The 20,202-nt window shown below is 32.9% G+C and overlaps 1 protein-coding gene across 3 annotated transcripts in view; it reads left to right on the plus strand.

Annotated features, from left to right (window-relative positions):
- LOC145973534 (uncharacterized) overlaps positions 1-20,202 on the plus strand; it is a 55,073-nt gene that overhangs the window by 9,400 nt on the left and 25,471 nt on the right. For all 3 annotated transcript variants that reach the window (XM_083103007.1, XM_083103005.1, XM_083103006.1), the window contains 2 exons: positions 3,016-3,328; positions 4,183-4,659. In XM_083103007.1, coding sequence (XP_082959133.1) covers positions 4,276-4,659 — 384 coding nt within the window. In that variant the 5' untranslated portion in view covers positions 3,016-3,328; positions 4,183-4,275. The remainder of the gene's footprint in view (positions 1-3,015; positions 3,329-4,182; positions 4,660-20,202) is intronic.

Consider the following 20,202-nt stretch of genomic DNA (forward strand, 5'->3'; position numbering starts at 1 on the left):
TTCATTATATCTGGTAGAAATCTCTTATCTTTCCTCTTTTTCTTATTCTCTAACAATTTTCTTTCACTGAAAACATTAAAATATCATGAATTACCAATTAATTGATTTTAAATAAATTTACGTACTAGGTATTTATAGAATTGAAGGGTTCTATAAATGTTTATGCTTTAAGGATTATGTGCTTCTGATCAGTCTATACTCTATAGATTTATTAATGTACTGTTTCTAAAAACAGTAGATAGGATGTTTAATGTCTGCTTTACACCAATTCAATTAATTGAAAATTCGTGATAGATTAAAATATCTTTCATACAAATTTTATTTGATATTTCAAGAATGTCTTTTTTATCAAATAATAACCAAGATTATTGTCTACTCATTAAAGATTGAAATTATTTTTCTTTTTATTACATTTTGTTATTACATTTTTTTGAATTATCGAACAGTATTGAAAGTTTAACGCCGTGTATCATTTCAAAATGTATCAACCATTTTACATCTGCTCGTTTATAATCATTCCATGCTGCAGGATATTGCTTATTTTCTTTTTGGGCAAATTCATAAGCTAGATTTAGCAGTAATATCATTGCACAAATTTGACAAGTACAAGACAAAGATTCTGTTTTTGTTTTTTCAGACAAGCGTTTGAGTAACAGTAACTCCTCGTCATACGTGAAAATTTTTGTATTAACACTTATAAGTTCGGCATATACGTACGTTTTTCTTCCAAGTTTTTTGTGCTGATTAATTTGTTTACTTAAAATTTTGGGATCAATTTTATAATGTATTGCGGCTTCAGTTATAGTTTCTTTTTCACACAAAACATTTTGTACCGCCCTATCGAGCGCACATTCTAATCTAAAATCCATTGATAATCTTCTCATAATGTTGACTTTTTGTTTAAGATGTGAATATATAATTCCGTACTGCTTTGCCGCGTCACGTATATTTCCACCATTCACCATCTTTTTTGCTACTTCGTCCAACTTTTCTTTTGATTCAAAATATTGTTGAATATTTTTTCTGATTTCGGACATGATAACCTACGAAAAAAGTAGGAAGGAGAATGAAATTATGTTATATAATCGTAAAGATTGCAATATCATAAGATAAAAATTATTTTCGCGATTTTCATTGTACAACATTTCCGTTTTTTTTTTTCTGTTTGTAACTATAATATGTAAACAAACAAAAATATATTTAAAATCTTGTGGAAAGGATTTTATAAATATGTTGAATAATATCATACACAATTTTCTTTATTATATTCTTTAGGATTTTTATATCTTTCAACATTCTCATTAAAAAATTGAAAAAAGATATCATAACAAAATACTTACAAGAAAAACGAAGATCGATTCTTCTGAACACAAATTAGATAGCTGTGTGGAATACGTATTTAATCAGCTTGTCAACAAACCATATTTGAAAGAATGTCATCAAACGGACAAATTGAAAAGAACGATATTTAATATAACTAATCGATATAAGTATAATATAAAGATAATTTTAAATCGATTTTAAAATTAAACAGCAAAAACCACAAGCAGCAATTCTATCAAATCCGATGTATTATGTCGATGTATATTAACAAAACATTAAAACTGTCAAAATTAAGAAAAGATATACATTAAAATAAAGCACTAGTTAATCTACGAAAAAATATTATTTACATTATTTTTTCTTTTATTCCAAATTAATGCGATGTATACTCATATGTATATTCATATAACTTATCTGTTCATTATATTAAAATAAATTTTGAATAGAGACAAATAAACGTGAAAAAGAATTTGCAATAAAATAAGAAAGTAATTTATATAATGAGATTGATATAACTTATAAATAGATGCATAATAGTAATTTCAAGTCAATCTGATATTTTTAGATTTTCGAATTTAAATAATGAATATTATAATATCATTAACGTATGATTCATTATGCTATGTGTTTGATTATTAACACAATTAAAAAAAAAACTGTCTTTAAGCAATATTTAAATTCACACAATGAAATATTCATTGTATTCATATTAAATCATTATGTAAATTATATCAAAAAAAAGAATGAAAATGTGTATGATAGACATGATAGATAATTTGCAAGATTATTATTATTAGAATTCGTATGTAAAAGACGAAAAGTTATTGTTCTAATTTCTATAAGTAGATAATTTTATTTATATATCTAGATGGACAGAGGGGTTTTGTTTTACAATTTTCCAAAAAACGAGATCAACGAATATGAGAGACGAGTTTTTCGCGATTAATAAAAACGCGAAAGGATGGAATGCGCCGAAGGATTCTTCCTTTGGTGAAAGTCGCGAATCGATTGACGCATGAGCAGGCGTCGTCGCGACGTCGTCATCGTCGTCTCGTCTATTCACCCCCCGGCATAATTCACAACGAGTATCCCACAATTTTTTTTTAATGAGGAAGGTGGGTAGCTTAGTACAGAGAAAGAGAAAGAAAGGCGTAACTAAAGGCATAAATAAAGGAAAAGTGACAGAGAGGAAGGGAGAGGGGGTGAATTGGGTAGATAAGAGAATGAAAAGGGCGAAGCGTAACTAAAAGGGAGGAAAGGAGATAGCACAGAATAATAAGAGAAAAAGAGAGAGAGAGAGAGAGATGATAGTAATAATAAAGGGAAAGGGAGGTAGAAAAGTGAAAGGGAGGGGGAAAGGGATGAAGGAGACAGAGAGAAAGAAAGAGGGAGAATCAATGACGTAAATAATCTTCAGAAGGCCCTCTTCGCATGAGATGCATCCTTGCTCTATACTTCATATAAATCAGTAATTTTATGCGCGACACACATGCGTAATATTATTAAAATAAAAGTTTCGTGGTAAAAAGAAAATTAATAGTCCGTTAAATCGGGAATATTTTATTAAATAGACCTACAACAGGATCACACGAAAATAATTTTATCCTTTAATATTTTTCCTTAAACATATATCTTAAGGTAAATTTTTTCGCGTTTCCAAATAATAACAAATAATAATCTCTTTGCCGGCAGGTAAATACAACTTGTGTTGACATCGGCATCAAGGACGCCGGGGCTCTCGCTGTTTGACGCGCGACCCTGTATGTCACGCGTGCGTGGTGCGAGCGTAACGATCCCGCGTGCGAGGGAGAGAGAGATGGATAGACATCTCTCGCTCATCGAGGGGTGTCGCGGGCAAGGGGCAACAGATGTCCTTCCGCATGACGCACGCGGGGTGGCCGTCCCTCCAGTCTCGCGTCTGGTGGTGTTTGTGCGCGTCGCGTCGCGGTGACGGACGGAGTAGCCGGCTCTCTTTCATCCTCGCGAGGATCTCGTCGAACGACAGGTATGTATATGTTTTCGACGTATGCGCGTTTCTCTCGTCGATTTATTTTGCTGCGCGTGATAACGCTCCTAACCTAACCTAACCTAATCTCGAGACTAGCTATTGTTTTAGCGCAAATCCGACCGCTACTTTTCATTTGCGCCGAAAGTTTTCACGCGCAAGAAATAAGCGAGTTGTGTGTGACGCGTATTATCGAGACATTCGTTATGGGGAAAGATATTTGACAGATGTGGGTCGATTTGTTCAGCAGGAGAGCACGATTCGAGATAAGATTACCGCCATGCATTGTACGAAAGCAACATTAATAAATCTAGCTATTGTAAAAAAAGTATCAATAACAAAATAATAATGCACATTTCATAATTTTTTTAGTAAACAAATCTACATATTTTATAATTTGATGCGATATGGAAGACATGTAATTGAAGAAGTAAAATATATACGCATATATGTATTAGGATACACGATGCAATTACACGATAAAGTTATAAATAGATTTTTGTCCTGAAAATTTTTGTCTCTAAATTAAATTAACTACATATTAGTTAATTTATAATATTTTTAATATATAATATTTAATATATAATATATAATATATTTAATATATAATAATATTTAATATATAATATATAATATATTTAATATATAATAATATTTAATATATAATATATTAATATATAATATTTAATATATAATATTTAATTTATTTATTAAATATATAATATATACATATTTTTAAAAAATGTACATATGTGATAAAATTTTAAGATCAGCGAATAAGCACAAATTTCGCGCTTGTCACGCGACTCCTCATCAATTAATGTGTGTGATAAACATTTATGAATTTCTTTCAGATATGTCCGGGGGAGAAATGTTGGCGTAAAATGACGTTGAACGCGCGTCGCGTAACTTCCTCTCGACGAAGAACGTTCTCTGGTTAGCGCGCAATGTGCGAGGTATCGAAAGGACAACGGAGGGCGTTCCGCGATCAGGATCCACCGCGAATATGCAAGAAGAGCGCGGAAAATTTACTGAGGGACGAGCTCGAGTTCTCGCGCTCGACCCCAAACTCGCCGACGACCCTCCAACGCGCAGCCAGCCTCGAGAAATGCTTCAGCGAGCCCGAGTTCTTCCAGAAGCAGCGCGAGTTGCTTTCCAAGCACGAACAGCGGGCGAAGGAAAAGGACAGCGGCGAGGAAAGCGTTATCTCCGACTCGGCACGTGGCGCGGACGATTCCGAAAGTATGGCTGAGGTCGCGAGGAGCACTTCGGGGGACCTCCTGAGAGAACTCTCCGCCAAAGTGCCTTCCCCCTGCAAACAGACGAACGAGGTACATGGAAATGATATACATTAGATGACTCACATATCGATTGTACTGATTATTTAAAAATATCAACGTAATTTTGAGGATTTTTAAGAGAGAAGATTAAAAAGGGATTAATTTTAAAATTAAAACATTAAATTTAAAACATTATTTCGCATATAAATTCTTATATATATAAATTATTCTTATATATATAAATTCTTTTATACGTGTATATTAATCGAAAAAAAGATAAATTATTAAATTGTTAGTAAAAGATAATCAGAATGATCGGATTCTATGTGATTCGTCCTACATTTAAACACTTCGTCATTTTTCTTATAATTAAAATATCTATTTTGGAAATATTGGATCATAAGTTTAAGAAACAAATGTGGAACATATCGATTCACATTTCTTCTCGACTTTCTTGATTTATTTATTAACATCGACAAGAAAGTCTTGCGATAAAATAGTTGGCTAAAAATGTATCGTACATCCAAGGATACATATCTGACGATATTTAAAGTGTTTGATATCTCGAGGGCGACTATTTTTAGCGAAAAATCAATCAAACGATTTTCCGTGTCATTAAATATTTTCCTATTTATTTATGACTTACGACGCATTTACTAGGCATGTCTATTTAATATTTTTACAACTCGTTTAACTCGTTTTTCCGTGCAGAAAAACCGCAGAGAAACCAACTAATTATCGATTAGCTTAAGAACAGCAATACATCATACGTAACTATCGCGCACGTTGCGATAATAAAAATGCGGATAAAGTTCGAGCGGTTGCGAGCGTGAATCACGAGTGACTTTTTTTTCTATGCGAAATTGATAAAGCATAGATTTCGCATTATCGCGTTAGATTTACCGAAAGAGAAATTAATTTTCGTAAAAATAATCTCGCGCAACGAACGGAGAAATCTTGCAGAAACTAAACTGATCAATTCCACTTCTTGTATATAATCCTTAATTTTAATATCAAAACATCAACATCGGATGCTCTAATAAAAATAAAAAAAATTTACAAAAAATGGGGTTGATTAGTCTGGTCCCTGAGAGGCTTTTATGCATCGGCTTTCGTAGTTATCGTTGCCAGCGCGGTCGCAACGGTATTTCTCAAGTGATGATTGTACACAGGTGTACTATCGACCAGCGTACATCGCAAGAATCCCGTCGCAGTATCGGAAGAAGCGTCACACGCCTCGCTGAAAAAACAGTAAGCTCGCTCGTGCGGAATCGTGTCGGTCATTCGGTAGATCGTTTTTGTCGTTGCCGGTGAAATTTCGCACTCCAGCACGTTTTTCGAGATCGACGTGACAATAGTGACACTGTTTTGTGCGCGCGTCATTTCTCCAAAGTCTTAAGATTTCCGTATGTTTCATTAGGATAATCTGGAGATGATTACATAAGAAATACTTTGTTTTTCTTATTAAAATTCGAAAATCTATAAAAAACGAAATTGACAACCAATATACAGATATTATTCATTTAAATTTAATAAATTTTAATTGAGAATCTCTTTTTTTTTTTTAAAGAATTAAACTAAATTGATTTACGACGATATTTAAGATTAAATATTAAAAATATAAAGAAATATAAAGAAATTAAATATTAAAAATATAAAGAAATATTTAGACGTTGAGAAAAATGTTTTCAAAGAGAGAAAGAAAGAAATTGAATTTGTGCTATTTCTATTACACAACTGTATGTGCATTATATAAATTGTGCTCCTTTTTTTTTAGACCGTTATGAAATGTATCTGCTGTAATAGAAAAAGAAAGCAAAAAATTTTTACTGGAATTTATATAGGCTTTTAGTCGGTAGCGCAGTATATTTGATAACCAGCATAAAATTTTATTTATTTGTCGATGGAATTCTCTATATATCGGGATATAAAGTTGCGTAAATATAGATTCCAGCATTTGCACTAGTTGATACACATATGCTTGCTATCCTTGAAAGGCTTAAGAAATACTTTATGGCTCCTTCACTTTCTTAGACTCTCATCATTTTTATATATCTCGTTCACACATGACTCGATTTGACAGGTTTTAATAACTGACAACGTGTCCTTCATGGTTGCGATCTAATTTTATAAAATCATGATTATGGAGTGGAACTAGATAGCAAAACATATGTGATGCAAACGTTTCACTTCGTCAATTTTAAAAGTAGAGCATAAAAATAAATTTAATCTATATAATATAAACTAGAAAGAAAAAGTGTGCGAAATAATAAAGTATTTTTTCTTTACATAATGTAATTTATTTCAAATATATATATATATATATATATATATATATATATATATATATATATGTATAATATATATAATATATGTATAATAATATGTATAATATATATATATTATATATATATATATATATATATATATATATATATATATATATATATATATATACATTACAACAATAAAGAGAAATAAATAAAATTTAATTTAAATTATAATTTTATACATCTATACAATTAATATATATAATATATTATAATGTTTATATATAAATGTTTTTTTATTAATATAAAAGATATGAGAAAAATTAAATTTTAGACAGATTCATAGCCTTTCAAGGATTGTTAAAAATCTCGAGCTGATTTGAAAAATTATTTATAAATTTCAAGTAATTTTCCACTTTAAAATTTGCTAATATATCGAGAAATTTTCTTGTTTCAATTTGAGAAAAGGACGTTGAGAATATCGAATGAGAACGTAGCAAGCTGCAGATGACAGATGCGTCGTTTCTGAAATTCTCAGAAGTGTCGCATTAGTGACAGGCAAGGTGATAGCAGGACCTGCGGGGCTCCGAGATGAATTAGGTTCGGGCCTGGGGAGGATGCGGGCCCCGACGGCAGGTTCCTTTTCATCGGATGCCTGCCTTTGTATGGAATTAAGCGGCGCTCACAAGACGCGATCACTCTCATCTCGATTATTTTTATATCACAAAAGCGTCGGCATTTCAAGCATTTTAAATCGAAAATTTTTCAGAAATGTCAAGACTTTAAAAAAATTTTTACATAATTGTGATATCAATTTTCTAGAGACGCAGAGCTTTATCTCTTTTTTTTTTGTACATCTGTCGTTGTCATATTTTACGTCACGCTTCTGACATTTTATCTCGTGCGTTTATAAAAATTTGACATTTGAAATTATATTTCAAGATAACATGAAATAGTGTCGTTTACTCTCTCTCTCTCTCTTCTTGCTAATGGTTGAGTCATTGATATTCGATATCATAAATAACAGAAATAGCATGTTTTTTTTCAATTACAATTATTTTTAAATAATGCGAGCGATATATTCAGTTTAATGGAAATTAGTTTTCTTGATACATGCAAATCGTGTAGGAAAAATGCAAATAATGCAAAATGAGCGAATGCAATTCCGCGGAAAACGCAACGCATTTTGCAACTGTAGCGTTTTATGTCGCGATTTTCCTCGTTGTCGTAAGCACAGACTTTTGTACTCACACTCGTGGCGAGATAAATGGAGATTTAGCTGAGATATTTACTCGAAATACATCGGTTATATGGTTGCACGAGGGTCGTCGACCGGTAGCTGGCAGTGTTACGATATTGACGAGAGAGCCGCTATTTCAGGGGACGACGATTAATTGCCGAGGCGAGTAGAAGCCGAGGCTCGGGAATGCTCTGATAAATATTCTATTGATCCTTCACGAAATTATCGCCCCGCTGAGATTGCTCGCTAATAACCTACCGAAATCCGTAGATCGAATCTACGACCGCCCAGACGAACTCTCGCATGAACTTTCGTTTCAAAGTTATGTGCCTGTTTGCTGCTTGTTTTATATAAATACTTTCTCTTTCTGATTTCGAAAATATTATGTTCTTCGAAAAAGAGGTCTTTAACATACTTTACTTATTCTTATTTTTTTCCTTTTAAATATGCTATAATAAAGTTATAAGTTTCAGATATATACACATATAAATACAAAAAATCAAAACCAACTACTTTATAAATATTTCATGAATAAGAAATCGTGAATAAAATATCTACCAATCTTTTATTCTTTTACAAAATAATAAAAGTTATTTTACATCTTATAATATACACTTATAAAATATAAATTGTTTTATAAAAAAATTAAAAGATTTAGTAAACATTTTATTTCTATTCATGAAATATTTTACAATTATCCATTATATGAAATGTGAAAATTTTTCATTAATTTATAAAATAATAGAAATTTAGTAAATTTTTTTTCTTATTCTTTTTTAGGAAATATTTAAGAAATATAATTTGTTATATTTATATACGTGCACAGAAAAAAAGGACATTCTTGTTTTGAAAATATATTTAGTTTTAACATGGAAATCTTGAAATGAGATTATATTGCGTTAATTAAAGAAAAATATAATTGCTTGAATAATTGCTTACTTGAATGAAGCCATTTTATACAGTTCAATCAAGAAAAATATATTCTTATGATTTAAGATTTAATTTTCTTGAATGGAAAAGAAACAATATTGGATAGAAAATAACATTTTTAAATCAAAGATTATAATTTTCTTAGAATTAAATAATTATATATTCTTGAGGTGACAATATTAAAATAAGACTATAATATTGTTGAAATTTAAAATTATTAAATTCTTCTAAGAAGATTATAAATTGTTGCGTATACGATTGCTTCTTTTTTTCTGTGTGCACAACTAAAATTTAATTTTCTCCTTATTATAGCATATTTCAGAATACAATAATAATATAATTTATTTTAGTGATTTATAATTTATATTGTATAAAACAAAGATCTTTCGAACGTCAAGGCACCCGCGTTCGCGAGGCGGCGCAGATTGGCTGACCCAACCAACCAGGTGCGCTGCATCCCCACGATGCATCTCGTTTTCGGTGTGAAAGCAGCTTATTAAGATTGGCTGCAGCATGGTCTCATACACGGCGTCGTCTCTCGCCAGTCCGATGTTTACTCTTGTGGTTTAAACATTTTTCGTCGCGTGCTCCGTTTCGCGCACGTCTCGTCGTCCTTGTCCCTTGGCTTCCTTGCTCCGAGTGCGACAGTATTTGCCATCGTAAACCTCATCGGTCGTGGAGAGCGTAAAGTGAGTGTTTCGCAGCTTAACGACGATAGGATACCGACTCCGGTTCGTAAAACCGAGATTCCGGTTCACCGTTTCCGATCCTTTCGCGCTTCGCTCCGAAGCGTCCGCGATTAAATCGCCTGTGGTTTGTGAAGGGATTCGGATACCCGATGTCGAAAGTAACGGTCGATGACGGAGATAAAAGAAAATATTTACGAATACCTTAAGATTTTGCGAACCGATATTCGACAAATATTATATTTTATATAACAAATATTTTCGAAATAATGTGGAAGAAAGTTACAGTTAATTTGCGTCGCAATTTTATTTAACATGTCTTTAATAGAAAGATAGAAAAGAAATAGATAATGGAAATTTTATTTCTTTTTACGCAATCGATTCTCGATAAATAATAAAAAATACTATGATGTACAAATCTTAATTTTAACATCTACTGTCGCATGTGCAACATGTGGTTAAAATTAAAATTTCATGCAGATGTGTTGTATAAATCGTGACATTATAGAAGCAAGAATATCAAAGAAATCCATCATCGACTCCAAACTAATCAAAAAATGCATCATTAAAAAATTGTTTCATTAGAAATTTTGAGATAATCGACAAAATATAATTAATGCTACAATTAATGCTATTATATTTTAAATTATGAAAAGTTATATCAAATTCTTTTGAATTAAGTCTGATTAATCGAAACTCGGATATAAAATTATTACATTTTTGGAAAACTTTTTTCAAGGTGAATTTATAGATATTTAAGGAAAGTGCTCCAATATTTTTATTTTTAGCACTTCCTCTTTGTTGAATTTGGATCTCCCGTTAAATAAATTAACTTTTCATTTTGGCGAAGCCACGACTGAGCGCATATATCGGCAAACACTACAATAATGCGGTCGCATCGACAAAAATGTACCGCAACTTTTTCATTATATATTTACCAAGCGATTTTTCGCGAGCTACAATGCATTTTTAGTTTTTTCATATCGGACGAAGTGAAATTAAAAGCAGAATTTTTGAACACATTTTATTGAAAAGATATTTAATATTATTAATTGTTGAACATTTTTAGAAAATCAAAAAAATTTCATCTTTTAATTCGAAATATCGCGACGACAAAAGACTTGCAAAAATAAGGCTGCAGTGTTCGAACTGATTAAAATTGCGAGTATATGTGTGCGTACGTGTGAACTGCGATTACGTTATAAAGGAATTCAGAAAATTCGAGAGATTTACTAATGGTCAAGATAATCGCCGAGTCTCGTCAATAACAAACGTGATAACAAATGTGAATTACATTTAATGTGTGCGTGTAATTTTAAGCACGACCTTGAAATTTCGTCTTCCTTTCACGCCGCCCACGCCACGACGCTGGCACGCGTGTAATATATAACGGGTGTAAATACATGAGCCGCGAATTGCGACTTTACGCGAGAGAGACGACAAACAGAGAACGTCATCGGGAACGATTGCGTAACGGGGAAACGCGTTCCTTTGCGACACGCCACGCCCGTATGTGCGTATGAGTGCGTGCTGTGTCGCAAAATAGAATCCTCCGCAATATTTCATCATCGGTAATCGTGCGAATGTTTCAGTTTTTCACACAATCATGTGAAATTCTGTCTCGTCGAAAAAATCTGCGTTGCGAATTTTTTAATGAAAATTATATTTGCAAAAGAAATGAAAACATAATCTACGCAGATAATAGCTAAAAAACTGCTAATTAAAATATAATTTTACTGCCACGAAAGATGAGTGTCACGTGTCAATTTAAATTGATTTTAATTGCAAAGTAGAAAATACAATTAAAAAAAAAAAAAAAAAATAACAGATACTTTTACGATGAGTCTATATTATAGTACAATGAAAATTTTTCTTGCGTTTTCAAATTTTTTACGAAGGCTAGCAAAATTGTGGTTTACTATCTTTTTTCTTTTTTTTCATTAAAATCTTTTTATTGACAATGTAAGCGTTTCTCGAACCACAAATCTTTTTACGTTCGTCGAATAATTAACATAAGATAACGCTTATCGATAAAGCAACGCTGGTCGTATGTGTCTTGTAACTGTAGTTTACATTTACCAACTTTAGACGATCAGTCTGTTAACGGAATCAGAAATTAATTTAAAATATAATCTCATTTTTATCTGAATAAAAAGTTAATATTGTAGGAATTAGTATAATTTAGGTAACATGCAAAATAGTAGAAATTTAAATATTTAATTGCTATAATTATTTTCGTGCGCAATTTACGCACGAGCATTCCATATAGAAAGGTTACTTGACTTTAGAATAAAATTAATAAAGACTAATGAAACCTAATAAAACAAAAATATATAATAATGACTTGGGTGCACAATTACTTTGGAGAAAGTTGCGTGCCTCTCGCACTTTTATAGATTCCGCATAATCAATCGTTTTACACTTAATTGCCGAGATTTAGATAAATAATAGATAATAAATCGGTGCGCAACGCGATGCAGTTGTCGAGACGCAATTGCGTCTCGTACACTTTCGAGGTGGCGGGGTGGGCTACCAGTCTTGCAACATTAATTAACTGCAAACTGGTTGTGCACCGCGTTCGGAAACTAGTTTCCGTACGGTAGGGATTCTTTATACAGGGTGTGAAATCATTTCCGCCGCGATACGCGGCGTTTTGACATGGATCAAACGACTTTCCATTAAATCGGCGATATCAGCTAATTGACGTCTAATAGATTATTTCCTCCTTTCCTTCTCTCTTTCCCTCTAGACGGTAATTAAAAGAAAAGGACCGCAATAGAGGCGGATCTCAGACACACCCAAGTCAAATGCACCGCCGCGATTGTTCCGTGAACGGCCCTTCCAGCCCTCGGAAATTATGCGCGTTTATGAGTCTTAAGCCGAATCCGCTCTCGCGGAAATTGCACTTGCTATTGTTCCGGTCCCTTAACGCAGACGATGACATTGAAGAAATTGAGCTGTTACTTCTTTCTTTTTTTTTTTTTTTTTTTTATTACACACGCAGTCCTTGACTCGTGTATAAAAGTAAAGCGAGCTAACGTCTTCAGAAATCGTTTCCTCGTCGCTCTTCTTTCTTCCTTCCTTTTTATGGAAATATTGATCTATCGGCGGATACAAGTGCAAACTAAATGCAAACGAATTCCGCGATTCCTAAATATGCAATTTCCAAACGTGTATAATAGTTCTTCCGAGAGGCAGTTACCGATCGTTTCCCCCGTAATCACGAGATGCATATTAAAGTGAAAGACTGTGTTTCCGGCAAAAGTTTGTCGACCTTTTCATAAAGAAAAAAAAGAAAATTGATGTATTGTATTATCCTTAAACACGAACGCAGAAATATTCAATGCTCGCGTGACAATCAGTAAATGACAGGTTTGTAGTCGCGAGATGCGCGTTGAGAAAGAGATAATTGATTCATTATTTCCTCGGAAAGAGATTGATTTGAAAAGTGAAAAAATACTCATGAATATACGAATGCAGAAATATGCTATTATCAAATGCGCAATTTCAATACACACACTGAGAAAAATCGTTTGATTGTACCAACAAGACGTATATGATTGAAGGCATTTTGGTTAAATCAAACAAGAATTTCTAGTCATCATGATAAGACTCGATTTTTTTATAACTAGAACGTTTAATAGATTTTACTATAAGGATTTGGTTAGTATTTTCTGGTTGGATCTATAAAATTTCTTGTTACATTAATTTCTTTGCTTGCCGCTCTGAACTTAACTCGTATTCAATATTTGCCATGAAATGTATATAAAGAACTAGTATTAACATTAAATCCAAAGTATATTTTTTTTCTCTTACGAACAGTGGTGCCAGAAAGAGGACGCTAGCTCTCTGATTGTGTGTGTTTGAGCTGCATCCTCTTCCTGCATCATTGTTTATCAGTTTAATTTCCAGCAAACTAAATTTAAAATAATTTATTCAATAATCTGGATTGAATTTATCTAATAATCTTGTTGGAATTCAGAATATTAAACAGACTTTTGAGATTAGATGGAACAAATTTTAGACGACTTGGTGCTGGTGAGTTTAGTATTATTAACCAGAAAATTTGGTAACTTTAACAGGAAGAAATTAATCAGATTCATCTGGTAATTCCTACAAGAATTTTGGTTCGTCCATTTTCCAACAGACATACTGATTGAATCTACCAGAATTCTAATTGATACAACCAGATTTTTTTCTCAGTGCATGTGTAAGAGACGATTTGCACTCGCGAGATGCGCATTAAAGTGAGAGATCACGTCGATCTGCATCACCACGTTGCATCGATATTGATCCTATATTTTGCTTCACGCGTGATGCGGTTTTACTTTCTAACGATCGAGCGTATATCGATTGATACCGTACGCGTCATTGACCGTGTATCCCTTTATTTTTCTCTCCCGAACATTTTTGCTTCCCGAAGGTAGTAATTTGGATTATTGAGCCAGCGACAGATGACAAATGGAGAAACTTGATTAGAAAGAAAAAAGGAAATTAATCTTTGGAATTAATCTATGCTTCATGCTACTACTTTTCCTCTCTTCATTATGGCGCCAAGATTTTAGTGATTTCTGCGCGCAGTGAAATATGTATTTATTCCGTCGTTATAGAGAAATCAGTAATCATCGTCCACGTTATTTCAATCATTATCGTGCCAATTGTCATACTTAATAACGATATTCACGACTCGTGTTGATCAGAGATCAGTCCTTCTCTCGCGTCGCGCTCGCGAGCGACATTGTGATCTGTCAGATCTGAAGGCTTTCTAGAGGCAATGACGTATTATCAAACGGAATCGATTAAATCGCGTCTTCGCGTGTGCACGCCCATTATTACAGAGAAGGTAAAAGTGTCTCGCGTAGATCGTATCGGGTACCATAACGTCGTGCACACGCGATTTCTATGGGAAAGTCGCCAAGATTTTGCACATTGCGGAATTTCGCGCCACGTCAATCTTTATTCAACATGCGTAGAAAAAGTAATAATTACAGTTAAGCAAAATTATATAAATATATAAATATATAAATAATATATAAATAAAATATATAAATTTTTTTATTCGCATTGGGAGACGGAGAGGAAAAGAGTCTTGAGGGAAAAATCTCCCACAAAGTATCTTGAAGCGAATCTTGTCGCGAATTATATGGCTTTGCGTCTCGTTGATATAAACACCTTACTTCTCGGACTAATCGTGTGTTAACACTTTTTCGCCGTGATCGATTATTGTTCGTCGGAACACGCAAAGATCGAGCTACGAAGCGTAGCGAGAGCAGATGCGCTCCCCTTCCTTCCTCCTCCCCCTTTCTCTATCTCTTTCTAATATTGCGGGCGATCCTGTCGGACCGGTACTTTTTGTTTTACATAATCCTATCCCATGGTGAAACTGTAGTTCGTACAGGATCGCGTTCGCCAGGTGTTCGGTTTCTGATCCAAACATGCTCTTGGATCTCTGTTCCGATTGAACGGATACGGATGCGACGTTTTTCGAGCCGCAGTTAGCATATATTTGCCTTGATAAAAAGTGAGATTTAATTTATTAGCCGATTATGGACGCTTTAAACTTCTTATGCAAGAAGTATCGAGGATCTTTGAATTTTCTCTCGTCGATAATTCACGTCACGTCAAGTTTTTCATTTTTAAAATTGTTGAATATTTTAGGTGAAATTAGAAGAATTATGAAGTTGATTTAGAATTATTTGTCATTTAGAATGATTATTTTTTTAGATTAAATAAATTAGATCTTGAATTTGAATCATGGCAAAAAAACAAAAGGCTTTAAATCAAATAAAAATAACATCTTATTATTTATTTTAATTTTAATCCCGAATCATTTATAAAGGAGCGTTTTGATGTCTCGATCTTTATAACGCACGAGCATACTTTTCACAAGGAAATAGTCTTACTGGGAGTTCTGGGATTCTATGATTGAAACACTGTATTTTGTGGATGTTATAATCCAATAATGTGAATTTGTCGCAACACGGAAGAAGGACAACATGTTAATTTTACAGATACTAACGTGGAACGACTATAATTTCATGGCACTTTAATGACTCGATCGCTGCTTTACTAGCGGAATAACCATGCATTAACACTTTCCTGTAATAGTAACGTCTAGCGACGTGCAAAAAAAAGCAAATACAATAGTATTGCGATATATATTCAGCAGAAACGTAACAAAAATCGTGAAATAATCTCAGTAAAATTTTGAATTTTTAATATAATGCTTTACGAAACATTTATAAAAATACAAGAAACTTTGAATATTTTTCTTTTTCTCTCTTTCTATTTTCTTTTCTCTTTCTCTCTCAATTTTTATATAATTTTATTTTTATTTAGATGCAAAAATAAGTTCAATATCTTGGAGATAGAAAAATATACAAAATTTAATTATCTTATCAAAATTATTATTACTTCTAATAAATCAAATATATAAAGAACAATATCTTGCGGATATTATAGTCCAATAATGGATTTGTCGCAACACGGAAGAAGGACATGTTAATTTTACAGATACTAACGTGAAACGACTATAATTTCATGGCACTTTAATGACTCGATCGCTGCTTTGCTGGCGGAATAACCGTGCATTAACACTTTCCTGTAATAGTGACGTCTACTAACGTGCAAAAGAAAGCAAATACAATAGTATTGCGATATATATTCAGCAGAAACGTAACAAAAATCGTGAAATAATCTCAGTAAAATTTTGAATTTTTAATATAATGCTTTATGAAACATTTATAAAAATACAAGAAACTTTGAATATTTTTCTCTTTCTCTCTCTCAATTTTTATATAATTTTATTTTTATTTAGGTGCAAATATAAATTTAATATCTTGAAGATAGAAAAATATACAAAATTTAATTATCTTATCAGAATTATTATTACTTCTAATAAGTCAAATATATAAAGAACAATATTTATGTGAATATTAAAATTTGTAATGTCAAAAATTTAAGAGATCCGAGATTCTGCCAATCCATACAATGTAGGAAGCAATTTTATTAATATGAGATGTATAATCGAGAGAGTGAGAGTCTAGTAGTACCCTTCACCGCATTCTAATATTAACCACAGAATAACGGACGAGTAACGTTTTATAGCGATGGCGGAGGAAAATTGAATGTCGCGAGGAAAATTCACGATTATTAAATTTTTTCGCTCGGAAGCGATTTTGTATGAGACATATCCGCATAATTAGAGCTGCTGCTCCGTCGAGGAAAGTGAGAGTCTCTCTCGTCTTGAAATTATTTGCACATCGCTATTGTCTGTCCACGACAATTAACGGCGGAGATGGCAGAGGCTCTACGACTACTTGTCTCCTGATGTTTTACTTTCTAGACGATAGTGCGTACTGCGATTATTATCTTTGCCGAACAGGAACTTCACGGCGCATTAACGCTAAGAATTCGTTCTACGTGAAAAAATTTGTCGCGCCTGTCGAGCAGCGAATACAACTCATGCTAAGTTTCATCAATTTTCAGAAAATCATACGTCGTCGTATCGAAGAGATGGATCGCGATTGCAATTTTCACGCGTCCACGAATGCGCAGAAAGTGTTGCTCTTATTCATCCGTAGAGAAACTCTATATTTAAGAAAAATATATACAGGGTGTCCCATTTTAAATAATACGCTCAAATATTTCCGAAACGGTGCGTTAATTAAAAAAATGTTTCAAACAAAAGTTGTATGGCTTGAAGGGGGCCATCAGATGGTGGCAATGATTTGACCTTGAAGAGTCGTTTGAAGGTCACGTGAAGGTTACCTTCAATTTTTTAAACAGAACCCCCTATTTTTTATTACTTATTCTTGTAGCTTATCTCGAGAGCTTTCCAAAACACTATAATAAAATATTTCTTCATTGAGTACTTTTCGAGTTATGAGACTTGAAATAATTTCTTAATTTTACATAAACCATATAATATCTAGTAAAATATTCATTCTTCGATTATCTTACCTTAATACTTTTATGTACAAAATAATGAGAGGAATCAATTGGTGTAAAGAAAAAACATAGTTGTTTTTAAAAAAAAATATGTAATTGTTAATTGCAAATTATTTAAAATGGGACATCTTGTATGCAAATATTAAATATTTTTTTTCAAATTCGAACGAACAATTTTCTTTTAATGAAATTTCATGCACACATTAATCATGACGAAAAAAATCCTCGTGTATATTAATAATTAAATTACTCTATGTAGATTTTTAACCCTGTGGGAAAAAAGCGGGACAGGAAATAAATTTACACCACGATCGAATTGTTTCGGTAATAAATAATATTTCTTGCCGAAGGAGAAAGAGGGAAGAGTTGCAAATTTATTTTCTATCAATAAAAGTTTTACGCGACGATTTACGGTTATAGTAAACGTGACTTTTATAGTTTAACCCTGTACATGAGCGAAACGCGTCACGCATTAACGACGCGAAAATGGAACGTAATTTATAACGCAGTCCGAATAGGAAGATTTCTCGTATGTCGATGGATTACCCGTGTATGAACTATCTCTGAATCGAGCTCTTTAAGTGCGTGTAAAAAGCGACGAGAATCGGCGATAATTAGACTGATCGATGTGCTATAATTTGCAACTAGTCGAGCACTTTATTTCGATTCCGCATATATGTCACTATAAATCATACTCGGTTCAAACTTTCTCATTAACGTTAAAAGCCGAGAATATCTTATCTGACAATTTTGTAAGAGAATGTCAAAAATAACAGAGGCAGAGTAAAACACTCAGGATTATTTCTTTGGTTGTAATTGACTTGCTAATGCTAATTTATTTTTAGAATTATGTTTTCATAGTTCATTAGAAATTATTTTTTTCGAGCTTTCTAATTAATACTAAAATATAAAAATACGCTCTTAATTTTATAGTTTGTTATATCTAATTAAATCTCACGGAAAGAAATAACATTTTTCCTCGTTATTATATGTATATTAAATTGATTTCGTAGGATAGTGACTAAACATCCTCTTTCCTTTTTATATCAATCGAGAATAGGGATCTGTCGGTGAATGCTTATACACATTTATCGAATTCCTCTTTTCATGATGATACAGATGAACGGGAACGCGTACACACATTCGGTTTCGCTTTTCCCGATTCTCACAGAGGCGAGAAAACAAAGCCACACGCCGGAGAGCGACGCACTCGCTTTCTAAACGGTCGAATGCATCGCGGCTACGTATGCAGGATGAGAGTACGCGTGTTCAATCGACTGAAGAATCGTCGTCGCCGAGAGAGAAAAAAAAATGTCCTCTAGATCGCTAACATTCATCATTCGTTCGATAAACTTTGCCAATTTGCATATTACATCGCCGTGTAATAGCGCATCGTCCTTCTTGCACTCGGAATACAATTTCTAAATCAATTAGTATATTTTTATTCGAAATTCTTGCTTTCTTCAAACAATCAACATTATTATATATACACAGTAAAAAATTGTACGTCCATGTTAAAGGACCCCGTGGAATCCTTATGGAAAATGGCTTTCGGTCAAATGTTTCGAAACTTTGCAAAAAGATAGTTCTCAACATGTAGATTAAAAGTGTCCATGGGCATGAAGCTCTAAAAATTCGAGATTTTCAGCTACAGCCATCCAAAGTGGTAGATTTTTGAAGGAGTTTGAACCAATAAGGTTGATTTTTGGGCCAGAGCTTCGCACTTTTTTGATTGTATATTTGTATAGTTGCGGTCGAGAGCTTTCCAAAACATCCTATGAAAAGCTTTTTACGTTGGGGAAAGTGAAAGTTATAAGTCCTCAAAGTTTAAGAAACATAGGCATGTAGGAAGCATGAGAATCAAGACTACCTGATTTATGATTTTTTGTTCTAAGTAGACTGCCTTAATTGTGTGTGTGTGTGTGTGACAGATTGAAAATATATACATGTATTTGTTATTTTATCCTCCTCTTTTTAAATACAGGCTTGGAACTGTCAATGGCAGAGTTACTTTTTTTCTGAAGAACAAGAATTTGAACTCAAAAATGAGGGTTGCTATTGAAAAATGCGTAGTTAGGCCATATAAGGCCCCTTAGTATGCCACGGACCCAAAAACTCGAGTTCTCCTGATGATTCTACAAAACTTTTGTATTTGCTACTTTTTTGTAAAACCTCACCCAACTAAGATAAGCTACCGTTGCCGAACTTCGGAATATGCTGCAGAAATTCAAAATCTACTTTAGATGGCTGTAGCTGAAAATCTCGAATTTTTAGAGCTTCATGTCCACTCATGGACACTTTTAATATACATGTTGAGAACTATCTTTTTGCAAAGTTTCGAAACATTTGACCGAAAGCCATTTTCCATAAGGATTCCGCGGGGTCCTTTTAAATTTGTTAAAATTTTCTTGTGTTACCACGATTTGATTAGTACTTCAATGTAAAATTAACACAACCTATATAATAATTATTATTATTTTTATAACGTTTTCATGTGTTACATTTATGTCACCTTCAT

This window comes from Camponotus vicinus, unplaced genomic scaffold, assembly GCF_025532165.1.
Source record: "Camponotus vicinus isolate PSW18456_S1 unplaced genomic scaffold, iyCamVici1.0 SCAF_6, whole genome shotgun sequence".
Lineage (NCBI taxonomy): Eukaryota > Metazoa > Arthropoda > Insecta > Hymenoptera > Formicidae > Camponotus > Camponotus vicinus.